This window comes from Cinclus cinclus, chromosome 3, assembly GCF_963662255.1.
Source record: "Cinclus cinclus chromosome 3, bCinCin1.1, whole genome shotgun sequence".
Classification (NCBI taxonomy): Eukaryota; Metazoa; Chordata; class Aves; order Passeriformes; family Cinclidae; genus Cinclus; species Cinclus cinclus.
The window spans coordinates 96004705-96022740 of NC_085048.1; the positions used below are offsets into that span (position 1 = coordinate 96004705).

The following is an 18036-nucleotide window of genomic DNA, read 5'->3' on the forward strand; positions in this document are numbered from 1 at the left end:
TCCTTGCTACACAAAAAGTGTGAATGCTTGACAGGGTACCTTTGGTGCAGAGAGTCCCGAGCCAATATATGCTGTCCTCATGGTCGGTGTGTGAATTGAACGGGGAGGATGATCTGTAACCTGAACAGAGTCCCCAAAGGATCAATCAGACATCAAGAACACACTATCAAAGAAAGCCTGGATAAAGGAAGAAGAGTATGTTGTCCCACTCACCCCATCCCCCACCATTCAAGCCATGAAACCAAATTGATTAATGCAGGACTCAGAAAAACATATCTTAGTTCTCAGCAAGAGTCATCTTCCAAATGTCAGAAGCTACTTCACATTTTCTGAAACATGTGATTGGGTATTTTCTAATATAAAATAACCACAACATTAATTTTTTAACAGGGAAAAGGAATAAATTATTATATAAATATATTATTACAGTTGTGGAGTCTGGCTAACATTTTGTAATGACAAGACTTCCAGCAGGACTTCAAAGTGTGTTTTTACAAACTACTTTATAACATAATCTTTGTGCCAACATTTCTTAAATACTCATGACTGAGGATATGTTATGAAGAAAGACCATAACTAATAACTGAATCATGGTTCCCATCCCTGTTAAATTAACCATAAGTGAAAGGAAATGCAATGTTCCCCAAAACACAGTTCACCACTAGTGCAGAAGGCTTTATTACAAAGTCCTAAACAGTTTTGCTGCAGAAGAATGAGCTTCACCCTAAACAAAAGGTTTGCAGTAGTCATTTTTATACAAGTGAAACTGTTACTCCTAAAAAAAAAAAAAAAAGACAAAAAAAGACAAATATCTTTCAACAATGAAGTACCTCAATTGGTTCAATCTCACTGGCTGTAGAAGGAGACCTTGATCTTGAATGGAGGTGAGACTTGCTGTCTTCATCCCGTGATGGAGTATTAGACAATGTAAAATTCTCAACTGAATCAATCTAGGAGAACAATTCAAGAGAGGAAAAAAAAAACAAAACACCAAGCAAAGAAATAAATCAAAGACATAATTAAAAAACAATTCACAACTCTTACCAAAATAAGATATGGGAGCAGTAGAATTCATAAGACAGAACTCAAGAGGATAAAAATTCAGTCTTAAGCAACTTTCTATCTAAAAGCAACAAAATGGAATGAAAATTGTTGCATGTAAACACACCAAGGCTTCTGCTGAGAGGTGAGCACATGCATAAGAGCTGCTAGTTCAGGGCCCTGATAACTACTCAAAGACACTTGTAATTCAGCTTTTTTCAAGGGTATTTTCTAAACACTACTGGGTTTTGTCTACTGGTAGCAGGGATTTGTTAGAAGTGAATTTCCGCACAGCCCATGTAAATTCCCGCAAACATATTCAGGAGAAAACAAGGAGAAAATGCAGAGCAGTGCCTATCCTGAGAACTATATTCACAGAGAATTGAGGGGGCTTTGCACCCCATTTGAACTACAGAAACGTCCTTACCAGGAACACAGTTTCTTCTGGGGAATATTTTTCTAGTCCTTGATATATAGAATGAAACTGAGCCCAACACAGAGCTACACTGAACAAGGAACATAGGTACAAACAGGTATCTTGGGTAACAATTCTTCCTTGAAAATAGGAGATCTCCAGAAAGTTTTCTATGCAAAATTGTATTGGGGAAAAAAGAAAAAAGGAGAAAAAAAAAGAAAAGAAAATGCTTTTTCCCACTAATAATAAAAGAAAAGCTTCAGGCCTGCAGAAGGTTCCATGGAATGCCTTTATTTTCTGAAGCAATGCTATCATCAGTTCTCCATTGCCAAGGGTTTGCCTAGCTTGCAGACAAACTAAAATATGCAGCCATGTTTACAGAAAGCATTCGAACATTCCAGTGTTTCTCATCCCATTTGCCACTGACAATACTAAGAATTCCACAAACTTCACTGCTTTTTTGGGAATCAATTATATTGTCAAGCCAATTTTACACATGCACATACAGTCCTGTTCTTCAGGAGCTCAGTCATGGTAGCGAACAGGTGCAGTTGCTAGTTTTATATATATATATATATTTATATGGTTTTTTTTAAATAGTGAGTTAATTTTGATGTCTTCTAGTTTTACCATACACTTCAAAAATTATCTATTGGAGAATGCTCATCAGTTTAATCAATTTAGGCATATTACCATGCCTGCAAGCTTTTCTGAAATAAAAATGGGAAATTGTCATACTGGCAGACACCTGTTTACTACACACAGATTATGTGTTTCAAGCATTGAGGCAAAAAGTAGCAGTAAAGCAAACATTTTGTGCTCATATTTATTAGAAACAAATATTAATTGAAAGCTTTACTCGACATTAGAAACAGTGATGCCTTAAGTAGTAAATCCTCAAATGCAACATGTTTCAAGTATTCTAAACTTCTTTTTAATCCCTGTCTAAACATGTGATAACTTGGAATCCACACAAAGACTGTTTAACCTTCAACAAGTCTAGCTCCTCCTTAAAAATGTCACTAAAAAATAAGCCAAATGAATAACTACAGGCAAATTGTTTCCTAGCAAGAAACAGACACTTTTTCTCCTCCAAGTTAAACTCAGAGATCTAATCTATCATTTAATAAATGTTTCCAGACACTCCAAGGGCTTTCCCTTTCAAAGCAGCATCTGCATACCAGAGAATTTTCATGGTGCCTATGAAAAAATGTAGTACAAGCCTGATATCAGTGATGGAACCTTTCTGGAATGTGCTACAAAGCCTTTGTGGTTGAAGACAACTGCTGAAACAGTAGCAAATGCATTTTCACTTTACTTACAAACATGAAAAGCCCACAAAACACACAGAACCTGATCCACCGTTGCAGAAGGGAATTTAATCACCACCTTCAGTGCAGAAACAAGGGCCTTAAGCTGTATTGCTGTAGTGATCTTGGGTTCCTGGCTTTAATGAGAAGAACTAAGTACAAAAGCAACCTGACTCTGTCAACAGTTTATGAAGGCCATGTCAGCACCTTTCAAAATGGTTTTAAAGTAATCCACTGGATTACCCTAAGCAGATCTCACTGTTTCCTACCAATTGTAACACAGGGGCAGGTCTGAGCCAAACCTGGCCAGTGTAAAAACACAACTGGAGCAGAGAGAACTTCTGAACTGGAGGTACCACCAACAAAATCAACCAGTTACTGTAAGACTGCCTGAGAGACTCAGCAGTGTGCTTAGAACTGCATGGGTAAGGACATCATTAGAGCTGTTGGGCATTACAGCTTATTCATTAAAAATTCAGCAGAAATGCTTTGCATGCTTACTTATCCCTTCCATCACACTGGTATAAAAGAAACAGAAGTGGCAGCATGAGATTAAAATGGACATAACATAAGTGGTAGGAATTCATCCTCACCGAGTGTGTTTTGATAACGTGTAAAACACATTTAAAAACCCACCTTGACTTTAGAAACACCATCGACTTTTCCAGCTTAAGCAGCTTCAACATAACCATGTCTGTTTTCTTTGTATGATTTTTTTCCTATCCTCCCTGATGCTCCATTTAGTCAATTCCCCACTTCATGTTTATCTTCGTATTGTGATATTTTCCATAATTTGCTGTGATGTGCCTCCCAAATGCCAAACTTTGACCTCCTATGGGCAATTCCCATGACTTAACACATGCCCTCTGTTAAGAGCAATGAAACAAACAGGCCTTCATTTGATGTTTGCTCGTCTTCCCAAGCTGCATCTGACTGATCGGCTTCCACAAAGAACCTTCACATTAAAATGAGAAAGCACCCAAAGCATCTTCTCCAGTTTCAGAGATATTCTGCTCATGGGGTTCAATGAAATGAGAAAGCACCCAAAGAATCTTCTCCAGTGACTGTGATACTCTGCTCATAGGACTGCCAAATGAAATAGCCCAAAAGCTTTGAGCCCACGGCTGTATAACAACAAAAAGCACAGCAGCACCAGCAGCAAACAGCAGCAGCACAAGACATGCAGTGAGGTAAATACACAATCCATACATTAAACATAGGCATGGACACAACAGGCAAAAAATACAGGGCCACATAGAGTAAGACAGCCTCTTACACGTCTGCCTTTGTTAGCTGGAATACAGGAAGGAGAGTGCTTTAACAAAGAAAGGAGGAGAATATGTTACAAAACCAAACAGTGACACATACAACACCTCAGAATTCCTCACTGTATCTCCATAGGGAGTGTTTCGACACACACAAGCATGTTCATTGCTACAAGTATTTTAAAAACGAGCTATTCTGGGCCAACAGGAAGAAAGAAACATTTAAAAAAATAAAAAAGGAACAGCTACTCCAAGTCCATAACCTTACACTGGACAATAGCAGTGAAACTGCAGACTACACTGCACCGTTAATTTGCAGTCGGCATCTCTGTGCTTTGAACAAGATGCATGAAGTCATCTATGGGAGGCACAACATGTCCAATTTAAAGTATCATTATGAACCAGATTTACTCAATTATGAATGTGCAGGTAAAGTCACGGTTCTCACCGCACAGTACTGTGACTTACTCTGTTCAATATTAGAATTCAGAACACCATTTATTCTGTGGCTACTTAGAGAATTCAGATTTGTTAGTCTAGCCAAAGCCCATGGGGACTCCAGGTGAAGACAGACTGCAGGAGGACTTAAGAAATCTATTTCTAATTTCTAATGTGTTAGCAACAGGGTAAAAAATAGCATTTTTGATTGTGTGGGAAAAATAATTTTGTCAAAATAAAGGGAAAATGGGATTCCATTTTATTGTTATGAAATAATCACAACTTAATCCTTAAATAAAACAAGTTGATCGCTTCTCACAGTTAAGTGAGAGACACAAAGATCCACCTAGCAAAGAAACAAAACCCAACACTTCCATTTTCAGACACTTCCAGTGAACACAGGAGATTTAACATCTAGACAGTGTTACTGAGACAGCCTGCAACACACAGGAGAAACAGCAGAAAGGGTTTAGTGTCTTTGAGTCACTGGGTGTGACTTCCCTTCCCACCAAGACTGGAATTCAGGGACTGCAAACACTCCTACTGCTCTGTGTGCAGAGGACATACAAGGATTGTTTCTGAATGTCTGGGCTGTCACAGCCATAAGGATTTAGGCACCAGTTCTGCCAAACTGACCCAGCAACTTTTCAAGGCAGGAACCAACAGCGAGTACTACTCATCTGAGTAGTGAGCTACCACTTTCCCCTCAGCATCTGCAGGCTACAGAGGCAGCAGGGCATCTATTTTTATTTCTCTCCAGCAGAAATTGCAAAACTACTGTTTTCCCGATCGGAAAAATTAGAATTAACTCCAGTCATTCAGAGAGTGCTATAAATAATTCTGTTACTTGGATGGCAGACACACAAGACAATCTACCCTAGGAAACCTGCTGTGTACACATCTGTATGCTAAACAGACTTCAGAGATCCTGCAAGGAATGCCTTGCAACTGCATCCACACATTATTTCACGCATTCTCTGTCCTTCCTTAATGAAGCAGAGTCTGAAGAAACAATCCAGGCCAACAGAAATATTTATTTGGGCTTCTTGGTTTCATAGACCCCATGTAATATTGCAGCAATGCATGAGCCTGACCTGAGGACTTCTAATTCTTCCTTGATCTTAATACAAAAAACTCAATGAACCCTTACATTTCTCAGGTTTGACTGAGAAGTTAATTCTTCTGGACATGCTGCAAGAAATGCTGCCCTTCAAGGTAACCTCTGCAAAAACAGTCATTGGGAAGGGAACGGAGGTCACATCCAGGGGCAGAGAGTTTTAATACCCTTATTTTAATTTAAGTCCATCCAATATATTGATAGTAAACCAACTCAATGAGCTAAATCATAAATAACCATTCAATTAGATAATTCGGACTGTAAATTATGCTATGTATGAATAAAGTGTGCAATAAAACAAAGATGCAGAACTGACTTTCACAGCACATCTGAATGGTATTACTTTTCACCTACTAATACAGATAACAGCTTTATCTCTCTTTCTAACAAAGACAGAATGTCTTGTATTTCTCTGCAAGGTGCTCTTCCTATCTTTCAGCAGTCAACTCTTCTTTTTCTGCACTTTTGCCAGAAAAGAGAGAATTCTGCCTTAGTGTTAGAGACATGAGCCCCTGGCCAGTCCAGCCCAGAGATACACTTTTGCCCAGTGCAACTGAGAAAAAAACCACTCCTATTGGACTCCAATTGAAGATGCAACAGGGGAAGTTTGAATCCATGTGTAGGAATCTGACTACATGCAACAATATAAATAGTAATACCTGAAACTTTACCCAAGACTAAAAGGGTATCTCCAAAGATCTGATCTGGGTGGACCAATCAAGAAGAATTGGTATTAAAGGAAGTATGCCAGCATACAGTTGAAAATTACTCACTTGCATGAAGAAAAAAAAAATTGTCAAAATGCTCATGGAAAAAAATGCTGCGTTCTTAATAAAACCCCCAAAACCAAAAAAAACCAAGCAACAATAAATACAGAATAAAGAACTGAAGTCCTTCAAAATTAACTAGACAGCAACCTGGAAAATGTCCTAAGCTTCCCGTCGTAAAATAGAACATTATCAGCAACTGCCACATATGTCCTTTATTTCTCTTTTAATAGGTTTTAGGGCAGTGTTTTAGGTATTTTTAAACATAAATTTCTGTTCAATAACCTGCTGATACAAATGAAGTGCTCCTACTACTCAGGTAACATAAAACATGTTTTCTTTAATCCAGGTAAAGAATATAAATACTATTCATTTTTTGTGGATTTACATGACAGGAAACTGTACTTTTGTGTGCGTGTGTAAGAAAATTCCAACAGTATCAGCAAGCCAGCAACTTTCTGTATGCTATACAAAAAAAGCAGGTAAATGCCTTCTACTATGACACCACAGATGAATCTTCACGTTTTGTCTGGGGTATAAACCCGATTTCCAGAGAAAAAGCATCGAGAAGAAAAGCATTTTTTCAGAGTATATAAAAGGAAACGAAAGCAGCAGAAAAGGGCCATATACCTCATCCTCTTTGCTATACCATTCACAGCAGACATTTCTCAAACAATAATAACTTTATCTAATTTCAATGCCAATAGGATACACCGTGTTAAACACATGTATAAGTATGCATGAATGTATATATGTATAATATGCATAAACACATCCACAAGCACAGACACACACACACAGTTATTCCTACAGAGCTGTAATCGATGGAGCTTTATACTCCTAGATTTCCAAAATTTTATTAATAATTGTTTTTATGGGCATACTTCTTCAGTTTGGAAGAAATATAATGCAGTCAATTTTCAGCTTTTAACTTGATTCCCTTAGTATGTAATTAACTAGTGGGAATATTTAAACAAAGTCCTGACAGAAAACTTGCATCTCAAATGGCAATAAAAAGTAGTAAGTTCATTTCAGAAAATGACTTCTCACAATGCAGGCTAAAAAACAGACAATATTTTATTTGGGCAAACAGAAATTAACTGTATGCAAGGGAAACATTTTAAGAGAAGTGATTAGAAAACTTATGGAAACAACTCATGATAAAGGAACAAGATGAAGCGAAAGAATTAAATACATAAATGTGCTGATTTTGAAACTGTTTTTCACAGGCCATATCAATAGACAAAGCCTAAAAGCAGCTTTTCCCCATCAGAAAAACCATTTGCAATTAAGAATTCTTCACCTGCACCTAAAGAAAAGTATTTATTTCATAAGAAAACACCTATCTATATAAATAGGTGTAAGATTGCTATTACAGAAATACTTTGTTCTCCACTGCACTTGCAGACTTTTTAAGTTGACTGCATTAATGTCTGAATATTCCAAATCAATCAACTGATCTGTTATTGAGGGATTTACTGGGTTGAAAGTCAGACTTACGTCATCCATAAAATCAATCAATGAGGATGAAGAGGAGGAAAAGGAATCCTATTTTAATGAAAACAGCGGTAAAAAAAAGAGAGAGAGAGAAAGAAAAGGATGAAGAAAACTGTTCAATATAAATAAAAGTGCAAAAATAAAGAACTGTAAATAACCAGTGGCAGTAACAGTTACCTCAGTAAGGTTTCATTAATTGCCTTTCATAGACAATTAATTAATGTACTATCTGTAAAGAAACCAGCATTTTTCCAGCATTTACTCAATAGAGTATTATTGCTATACTCTCAACAGGATTCTTATATTGACAGTAATTTATAAGATAAATTATTACAAAGGAAATTTAAAAACTATGTTAATTATGAGGACTTCAAGAGAGAACAATGAATTAGTGAATACGTAATAAGAAGAAAGAGAATTTTGGGACATCAGTAACAGCAGGGATTATGCTCTGTTACAGCTATATGTGATGATCCTGTATTTGCATCAGGAAAAAATGGGCAAATTTTAGATTAAAGTCTAACTATAAAGGTGGTGCCTTGTATCCTCTGAATTTAGTTTTACCAATATTTCACCTCAGCTGCTCTTTTAAAAGAAAGATGATACTTTGCTTACTGTTGATTAGGAAAGAAGATAATGAATGTATAGTATTGTTTCAATTTTTTTCCTGCCAGGCTTTCTACCTAATCTGGTCTTTCGTCTAGAAGTGACAAAGGTATTAAACAGATTCATTTTTTAAAGAAAAGGATCTGTGAAGAGGAGACAAATAGCAATTATCTGGCTTTTACAGATCTGTGTAAAATGAACAGATGATGAAAACAACCTAATAAACTGTACCAATGACTTCATGGGATACAATCAAAGATAATTTAGCATTTTTTGTTTTTACCAAACCACTACCTGCATTAATTAGCATTTTCCTGAATACAAAGAAAAGCCATTTGAACAACTGTGCTTTTCATGCTCCCTGCAAAATCAGGCAAATTTCTGCATTCAAGATCTGAGAGAGAATTCACTGTGATTACAAGCATTCAAGAGAAGACAGCCAGCACTGTAGATGATAAACAATTCTCAACTGGGTATTATTATTCACAAATATTATTGGTGCAATCCAATTAAAATACAGGAGCAAACACTCAGCAAATATGCACAGAACCTGCACACAACAGCAGTTCCACCAACTAACAGAGTTAGAATAGCTGTGCACTTACTTCAAATTGATCCAGAGCAGAGGTAGGCGCATTCAAAAATGCCAAGAAAGAATTCTGTGAGTCTTGGTGCTTTACACCTAGAAAACAGCAGCAGGTTTTTAAGCTACAGAAAAAATGACCTTCTCATGGAGGACCTTTGCCTTGCTGAATCCGAGTTTTGAGCGCCCACCTGAAACACCTACGTGTTTTGAAATAAGCTGCACATTTGGTCTATTTTCCAGAGTAAATTAAGGACAAGCATGTGTTTAATAAACCTTTCCCAAGGTAGGATACGTGTGGTGTGAGTTCCATGTGGAAACACACTCTGTGTCTGTTATGCAGAGGGCGCTGGTTTCTAAGGTGCTCGTGTCCATTTGCACCACACACCAATGCAGCAGGTGCCACACCTGCTCTGGTGACATCTGGGATGTCCCACCATCGCAGGACAGCTGCAGCCAACAAAAACATGGCACTTCCAAACAAGGTGAGCTCCTAGAGCCATGCTCCGTGCCTGCCTGTCACCTCTCCCTGCTGAGTGCCCAGCAGTAACACAATGCTGGGTGAAGCTCCAGGTGCTTCTGTCACACCACTCCATATAAGTGATGCTCAGCAGGAACCCTGCTCCCCCCAGAGCTACAGAGGCTGGCACACCCCAGCTCTTATTTTAACTTGCTCCAAATGGTATTTTTTTATTTCTTCCTCTTGTCTAATTCAAGTTGCTGTGGGGGTGTTTATACTTCACAGATGTGTACAAACACTGTTCTTCTCAATGCTATAAACACATTATATGCACATACATACCTATATTTATTATAACCAAAGCCTGCAGGACTGTGTGCATCTCAAAATAATGATGTTATCAGAAGTTGCATACTTCTTTTTAAAAATGTCAGTGTCTTGCTCTAATTATCCATATCACCCTATATTTTCTGAATGTAACCCATAGTGAATGAAGTTACAAAGAACCCTTTCCTCTTTAAAATAGAAATACACTGAAATCACAGGAAAATACTAAAACTAGTTTTTAAATTAACAACAACTTTATGGAATACTCTCAGCAATCTTTTCCCCACCTGTCTAAATTTCTGGAACATATTTATAAACAGGAAAGGATTAGGTGCTAACCCAAACAATCCCTTCCTAGAAATCAATTTCCACACACTGCAAGTTGCTCTACCACTGTACCTTGACTGCATTTGAATCTTCTATGCAGCTCATAATTCAAACAGCAATATATTTCTTCTTTTATGAGAAAATCAAATTAAAGATGGTACAAATTTAGATCAAGGTGTATTTCTATCAGACTATTTGAGTAATTGCAGTAGAATATTACTAATATAAATATGTTAAGAAACATGATTAATGTTTCCTTGAACAGTACTTTTTTTTTGCTTGCTTGCTTTCAGCAAAGAACAAATGTTTATTTCACCAAAACAATAAGGTTTTAAACGCTGGAAAAAATGCAGGGTAAAATATGAATTATAAATTCAAAACATCATTAAACACAATGGAAGATTTCAGAAGTTAAGTAATCATGCATAGTATTTAAGGAAGTTCAAGAACATATAAATGAAAACTAAACACGACAAAGTATTTTTGTCTCCGGGGAGATGCTATCAAGAGTTTCTCTCCAAGCACTTGGAGGAAGCATAATCCTGATATCAGTGCTAAGCATCAGGATGAGAAAGTATTAATTCCCTAAGTCTTATTTGCTAACTGGCACTATTTTTTAATATTTTGTATAGGTTTGAATTATTTTACCAGTCAGTCAGCACTGGGAGGCCTATATATAGGGGATGAATGTAAACTATAATACTTTATTGACTGACTGGCCATTAAGTTGGAAAAGTTGAAAAGTATTTGACATCCCAATTCAGCAATTGGTGACAGGGTGTTTAAATTCTGGAGTTAATATAGTTCCCTACAGAAAATTAGATAATTCCATTTGGCCTGAAAAATACTTCTTCCCATGTGACTCATAAGACACAAATATTAGAGCTACTACAGAAACTGCAAAGAATCAGCCAAATGATTAAACAACTCTTAATGACTTTTTTTTTCATTGCAGAATTACCAAAAGAAGTCTCTTCTCCCAGCAACCATGAAAAATAGTGCTGGACAGATGCAACAGTAATCCCAGAACACACTCTTAATACCACAGCCAAGCACTCATGACCACATTGCTCACTATGTGGCTGCAAATCCTATCAATGAAGTTCTCCCAGAAACAAACAAATGCTATGAATTTCTCTGCAGTTGTTTACTCCCTGTGTAGACAGGCCCAAAACACTCAGAGATGAATTACACTATGATCAGTATTGATGTCTAAATACCTTCATCCATCATAAAGCACAAAAGGTTAGAAGTATATCTATGTTCTAACAGTTTTCTGACAGTAAATCACCATACACAGGCCAAATAAAAACAATGCAGTCTCAACTCAAATGATACCTTGCTGGTTCAAAGGTACCAACAAAATTCAGGCATATTACAAATATCAGAAGTGCAAATGCAACAACTCTGTGGGTACATCTTGACATGCAAGTGTTGTACTCACATGTTGGTATCATATTTTAATTTCATGGTTTTTTTTGATTGATAAGATGCACCCACCAATGTGACACACTATTTACTTGGATATCAGTTGCCATACCCTTTTCTGATCTAAGCTCTTCTGTCTCCTTTTTCAGCCTTTCGATGTCTGCCAAAAGCTCCATATTCTTCTTCTCAGATTCTTGCAATTTACTTCAAAAGAACACAAAAAATGTATATAAGTATTGAGAACCCAAGATACAAGTCACTCTTGTTCATGATGTCCTCAAACAGCAGAATAAATCCATTGGGACCTGTATAGTTTACAGAAAAAAAGCCATTTATCTATTAAATAGGTTTATGTTTTTCATATCGCTAACTTCCAAGTAATTGCATGAGCTTGTATCCTGTAAATGAGAAAAAAAGACTATATTTTTATGTAATGCTTTTCATTAAAATTTATTTGATAATTAAATACATGTGATGCTTATAGATTGAGATGAACTGTTTTTTTCTCAGTTCCTTTACAGTTAGTTGTCTCAGTGCTTTCTGATTCACAGCTGAGAGGTTAACACTACTCTGCAATTTCAGCACATTTCTCATTCTTGCCTGTCAAAGCAAACACTGTTTCTCCTGTTCATGTAGAATTTCCAATGCTGCCTGAATTACCTGGCCTGAAAAACATTCAAGGCAGATGAACCAGATGTTCCCGTTTTACAGGTAGCATACTTGAATCTCAGCTCTGTCCTACTGCTTTCCTAAAGCTGCAAAACACACCAGTGCTCTGAGCTGAAGCTGGACACCTAAAAATGGAATGACTTCCTACCAACACCTGTTTCAGGCATTCGTGCAACTCAGAATAAATTCTGTTGTGGGGGTGGTGTGGTAGAATGAGAAAGAGAGGGGTCTGAGGAAGGAATAAAATAATTCATAATATCTCATTGACAATTTTTACTTCTTACTGTGCAAATCAGTATGCAATAATTGATTCTAGTAAGCTAACCCAGTGCAGCTATCAGCAGAATGGAAAGGAATATATTCTACGACACAAACCCAAACTATGGATTTGGGTTTGTTATCAAAACTAGGAGAGATCACATTATTAAAGAGAACGTGTTCCCTCTGAAAGTCCTCAAGATTTCAACTTTCCCCATTAAGTGTTCAGCTGTTCAAACAACGAAGAGAAATGTTGGGTTTTTTTCTCATCTGGGTGTATGAAACTGGCATGTCATTAATGATCAAATTTACACAGACAAGGCAGATAAAATAATGATTTGATGACATTTCCTAGGAGGTATTAAAGTAAATTTACATCAGAACAATTCAGTCTTACCACTCTGTAGAGATACAGGAAGCTTTGACTTTGTTCAGCTCATCTTGAATAGCCTGTTTGGCTCGGATTTCAGCATCAAGAGCCGACTGGAGCTCCAACCTTGCAGACATATCCAGCTTTGCAAAGCGTCGCATCTTCCAGGGCATGTCCTAGGAAAGAATAAAAAAAGGGAGTAGAAAGAATAAGAGGAAGAGAAGCTGAACATGAGGAATGCAACTAACTTCAGCAACTACATTTCTCAGTCTATTAAGTCCTTAACATAAGATCTGATTAATTCCAAAATAATCTAAAATTAAGAGTAGTGTTAGTAGTAGTATTTCTGAACTCAAGTAACAAATTTTATGCTTTATTATGATCTCAAAAGCAAAGAGATTTTATAAAATCTGGTTTTGATGTGCCCCAATTCAGATGACAGCTCTGAAGGACATCCACATTTCACAAGTGAAAGATTTGAAGGTTTTCATTAACAAAAGCATGATTTCCTTCAACAAATTCATATACTATTATAAAATAGCTACTTCAGCTATAATACAGATAAAAACACATTATAAAGATACTGGTGTCTAATTAATTCATACACAGTAAGTTTGGTATTCAGTTATTCAGAAGCTCTAGGAAAGTTTAACTTTCAGTTAACATAGACTCTACAGACAGATTATTGCTGCAGCTGTAACTGTCAAATTAGTGGTTTCTTAAAACAAAAAACCTTCTGACATATGGAAGTAAAGTCTTACGGTAGCTCTTGCACCCAAACTGGAGTTCCTTAGGGCTTCCAGCTCTTCTGTCATTTTAGAGGCCAAGGCCTGAAGATAACCTCGAGCATCTTTTTCATCGCTTACCCTAAATGATTACATAAGAAAAAAATGTGTTTTAACCGAAGAATCTTAAGAAAAAGTAGAAGTCCCTTCAACAAGTCAACAACGAGAAACAGATAAATACAGAATACAAAAAGAGTCATAAAATATAAGGATAACAACAACAACAAAAGCCCAAACAGAAAACCACACAGAACTAATTCTTTGCTGCTTTGTGGAGTTCCATTAAACAATATGCATCACTAAGACAAAAAATGGAAATTGAAGAATTACCTATCAGCTACCTGAAATTGAGACTGTGAGAAAGAAATCTTTCAACTTATTTTTAAGGAGTAAATTAAGACAAAATTCACAACCAATAATTAACAATTCAATTGTCCAGATAATATTGGAAGTCGTGGTTAACTTAACTGTACCAATTGACTATGAGAACTAGTAGTTAAACAGTGATGTTACTTCAAGAAGTGCTAATTAAACAGGGAGAGTCTACTTCTAATGTTATTAAACAGCATAAGCCAGAAGAGCTGTCTCATCCACCCAGCTTGTTTTCTATCCAGACATGTTTTCTGAGTGTGAAAACAACAAGGAGACATGTCGGTTTTTCAGATTCTTTGATCATCAGTTACAAAGAAAGAACAACAGCTTTCTGTGATTAATCACAACAAAAGGTTCTTCACTTTGCCTCAGGTGTTACCATAGAAAAGAAAGTTGCTAAAAAAACTCACTGAAACTAAGTAACTTATGAAAAACCTAAAAACAAACAAACAAACAAACAGAAAAAAACTTAACGCCATCCCTCCCACCTCACTTCCTCACATGCCTGGCTCTACACATACTCATTTTGACCACAGAAGAGCAATCCCAGTTTGCAACACCAAGCCTTAACCAAGTCCCTGAGCTGCCACAGAGAGCAGCAGATAATACCACAGCTTGATCACAGTTAAATCTTACCGACACCAAACACTGAAATATTTAGGATCTGCTCAAAGTGAACCTCAAACAGCTTTAAATAAAACATAGGAAAGTGGGGAAATAACTTTTCTATTTAATGAGAATTAACTTATCCTTGCTTCCTGATCTTGAAAAGTAACTCTAATCCTATATCTGTTGGACTGGAGATAAGAGCTCTCCAGATGGCTGATGTTGCCTTACAATGACCTTCCAAGCAGGAAGCGTTTCCCCCTTCATGCCTATAAGGCAATATACGTTTTTCTGGCTGATACTACGGGGCTCATACACACACAGAACATGGCAATGGCACTACTTGCAAGTTTGCCATCAACGCTAAAAGTTTCAACGCGGATTTATGGATAGTTGCCAGGAGGCAGGGAAGACAAGAAGCACATACTCTGAACTGTCACGGGCAAGGGAGAACTAAAGAGCTTTCCCACAGTGGCCTTAGGGCAAGTTCACACAGTGAAAGTCATGGGCTAAGTATCTGCAGGTTGTGGTGACTTTTTTGGGCGTGCAGTTGAAGATTTATTTAAGGAAGACAGACTACTGTAATACAGAGGAGCCAAAAGGAAAATTAGCAACCGTTTTCCACAAATCTCACACCCAACATGAAAATGCAAGCATTTATTTGACTTTCTCTACTTTGTCTCCTGCTTATAATTTAGTTCAAGAAGTGGGGAGGAATCTAGGAAAACCCTACATGTCCTGGCTATTAAAGTCAGTGAGTGTTTCTCTATTCATGAGTCACTGTTTTTCCCAAGGTACATCAGAACTCGATGGAAGCAGCAAACCAACTGCTTTTCCCATAACATTCTGGATGACACATTTTGACAACCAGATAATCTGAGCCTACACAAACGACTTAGGCTGCAACAGTGGGCAAAAGATGTCAGAAGTAGCTAAAGATGTTCTTTGGAGGTGGTGAGTGCATAATTAAACACACTGTAAAAAGAAAAAAGCCTAAGCAGGAATAACAAGAATGTAAAACTCTGAAGGTGAGAGTAAGCTTTCCTGACGTATAAGAAGGGGACAAGATTTTGGAATCAGCATTTAATTCTCTCTATTGCCGATGACACACAAAATCTTTGCAGAAAAAAAAAAAGGGTCCAATTTCTGTGTCGAATTTTATGATGCCACACAGATCCTTCCAGATGGAAGGTGAGAAAACACTTCAGTTATTTGGTTTATGGTGCACAGAACTCTCAGGCTCCAAATGCTGAAAAGATGTACGTGCAAAAACCTCAGAGAGATGTTCCACAGACAAGCAGAAATCTAGAAAACGAAAATATAAAATGAATTTTTACAATATCTATGCTGAGTTCAAGGGAACTCATCAAGCTCTGGAAGACAGCAAATTAAAGCAGCACAATGTGGAACTGAGGTGGTTTTGCTGTCCACTAGATGGCAAAGTTCTCTCAATAATGGCACACATCATTAAACATTATGTGGACCCAAGAGCTCTTGGAGCTTTTATATTTGTTACTGTTTTGCTGGGGTTGTTCTATTTGGTAGGCTTTAAAAAACGAAAATTTAAGAAAAAAAGAGCAAGAATGGTGAATTAACTCTTACTAATGTTGCTCTCCTTGTACTCATTTTGACAGGGAGCCCTGACAACCACAGCAATAGACCGAAGGAAGAAAAGTTCTTCAGGTCACTTCAGTCACTTCTTTCTTTACTGAAAATTTAGATAAACTGTTCTGTTTTCAATAATATTGCACTTGCAAGCTTAGTTCCTTAATGCAAAGAATCCAGAGGAGCAATATGGTACAAATTTCTGCAAAATCAAATTTAACTTTTTGGTAGTAACCAACGTCATGACAACCTTCACATAACCACTGGTTGCTATCTGTATGGTGTTTTTCAGGATGCTCAGGAAGTCAGACTCAGGGCTCCAGCTGGGATACTTTACAATATAAAATGGACCCAGAGGACTAAAGAATTTTGCTCAACAGAGTGGTCTTAAAGCCCTGGGGCCTTACACCAAGTTCTGTTAAATCTGATTTTAAAACTCCAAGGAAATCTGAGAGTCATTACTCCTCTAGTCTCTCAATGCTTTTAAATTTCTGTTGTTGCACCAGTACGCTCAAAGTCCCCAACTCCATTTTTAATTTTTCCCCTGGTGTCTCCAATAAAATCTGTTTCTTAAAACCACTTCTCTAAAACTTTTTAACACTTCCCTCTGCTCCCAAGCCCTGAAATTTCAACCTGCCCTCCTGAATTTCTGTTTTAGAGATAATTAACTTCTGACTATTCTTACCTCAAACACAGCACATCTCAGAATTTTACATGTTTTGGGTTTCTTGAACTGAATATGCATAAAATTTAGCTATATTTTGTTCACAATTTTTGTGTGCTTTTTTTTTTCCTGAGAGGAAACAGATTTTAAAGCAACCAAACAATCCCAACCCTAAATTTTGGGGATTTTTTTTAGGTTTGATTTAGTTTAGAAGTGCTGGGAGGGGGTAGTTGGTACTTTTTTTTTTGTGGTGATTTTGTGTTGGGGTTTTTTTCAACGAAATCAATTAAGATAAAACCAACAATAGTACAAAAAATCTGGCTGATAAGAAAAATATTAACTAAATATAGTGGTAAACAACTGTGACAGCTTCTGGGCAGCTGAATCTAAGCCTAACATCCATTCTATAGGTAGAACAGGTAAGATCCAGCTCATCCACATAAACATAACAACAAAGAATCAGCCATCTGATGTGAGTTGTGTAGGCTTCCTTTTCAAACTGTGGTGAGAAAAACAGAGTTCTAGAGTATTAGTACACAGGATTTATTGAGTTGTCTACCTTAGGACTTCTACAACTAGGTTAGACTAATGCCTCCCAAGTTAAGATTCTTGCCAAGTATGCTGGGAATCACTACCCAGATTTCCTGCAACCTCCTTTCTGCACAGCACAGAAATAAGGTACCACGGCTATTTAAAATATTCCTTTTTTAAGTGACTGCATTAACCTCCAGTGCAATTAATCTCTTTCCCATCTCCCATAGGAAGATTTATAGCTGACTATAAAAGCCTCAATATTTCTTACTCTTGTCAAGGAATGATGAGTGATTTGGCTAATATGAACTCATCAATATAATAGCTCCATTAAGGCTGAATGATCTGTGAGGGTCTGTTGAGTCCCCAGTAGAATTTGCAGTGAAAGTTTGATTCAAGTGTTAATATTAAAATATTGCCTTGCTTATGGTATTTTGAGATAACAACAACAAGTTTAAAAGGTTTTCATACATTATCCCTAAAGATGCAATAAAGCAGAGTAAGGAAGCAGGGAAAGGCTAAAGGGAATGTGATAAGCCATTAAAATTACTCACAAGTTACAAAATCTGAGAGAAATAGCAATTTAGGAGGGCCC

The 18036-nt window shown here is 37.0% G+C and overlaps 1 protein-coding gene across 4 annotated transcripts in view; it reads right to left on the reverse strand.

Moving 5' to 3' along the window:
• CDC42BPA (CDC42 binding protein kinase alpha) overlaps window positions 1–18036 on the reverse strand; it is a 175516-nt gene that overhangs the window by 28159 nt on the left and 129321 nt on the right. For 2 of the 4 annotated variants that reach the window (XM_062489343.1, XM_062489341.1), the window contains exons 18-25: window positions 13640–13745; window positions 12906–13054; window positions 11694–11785; window positions 9062–9138; window positions 7854–7901; window positions 4043–4081; window positions 831–950; window positions 40–120 (exon numbers count right to left, since the gene is read on the reverse strand). In XM_062489343.1, the coding sequence (XP_062345327.1) occupies window positions 40–120; window positions 831–950; window positions 4043–4081; window positions 7854–7901; window positions 9062–9138; window positions 11694–11785; window positions 12906–13054; window positions 13640–13745 (712 nt within the window). The remainder of the gene's footprint in view (window positions 1–39; window positions 121–830; window positions 951–4042; window positions 4082–7853; window positions 7902–9061; window positions 9139–11693; window positions 11786–12905; window positions 13055–13639; window positions 13746–18036) is intronic. The other 2 variants (XM_062489342.1, XM_062489344.1) reach the window with 2 other exon arrangements.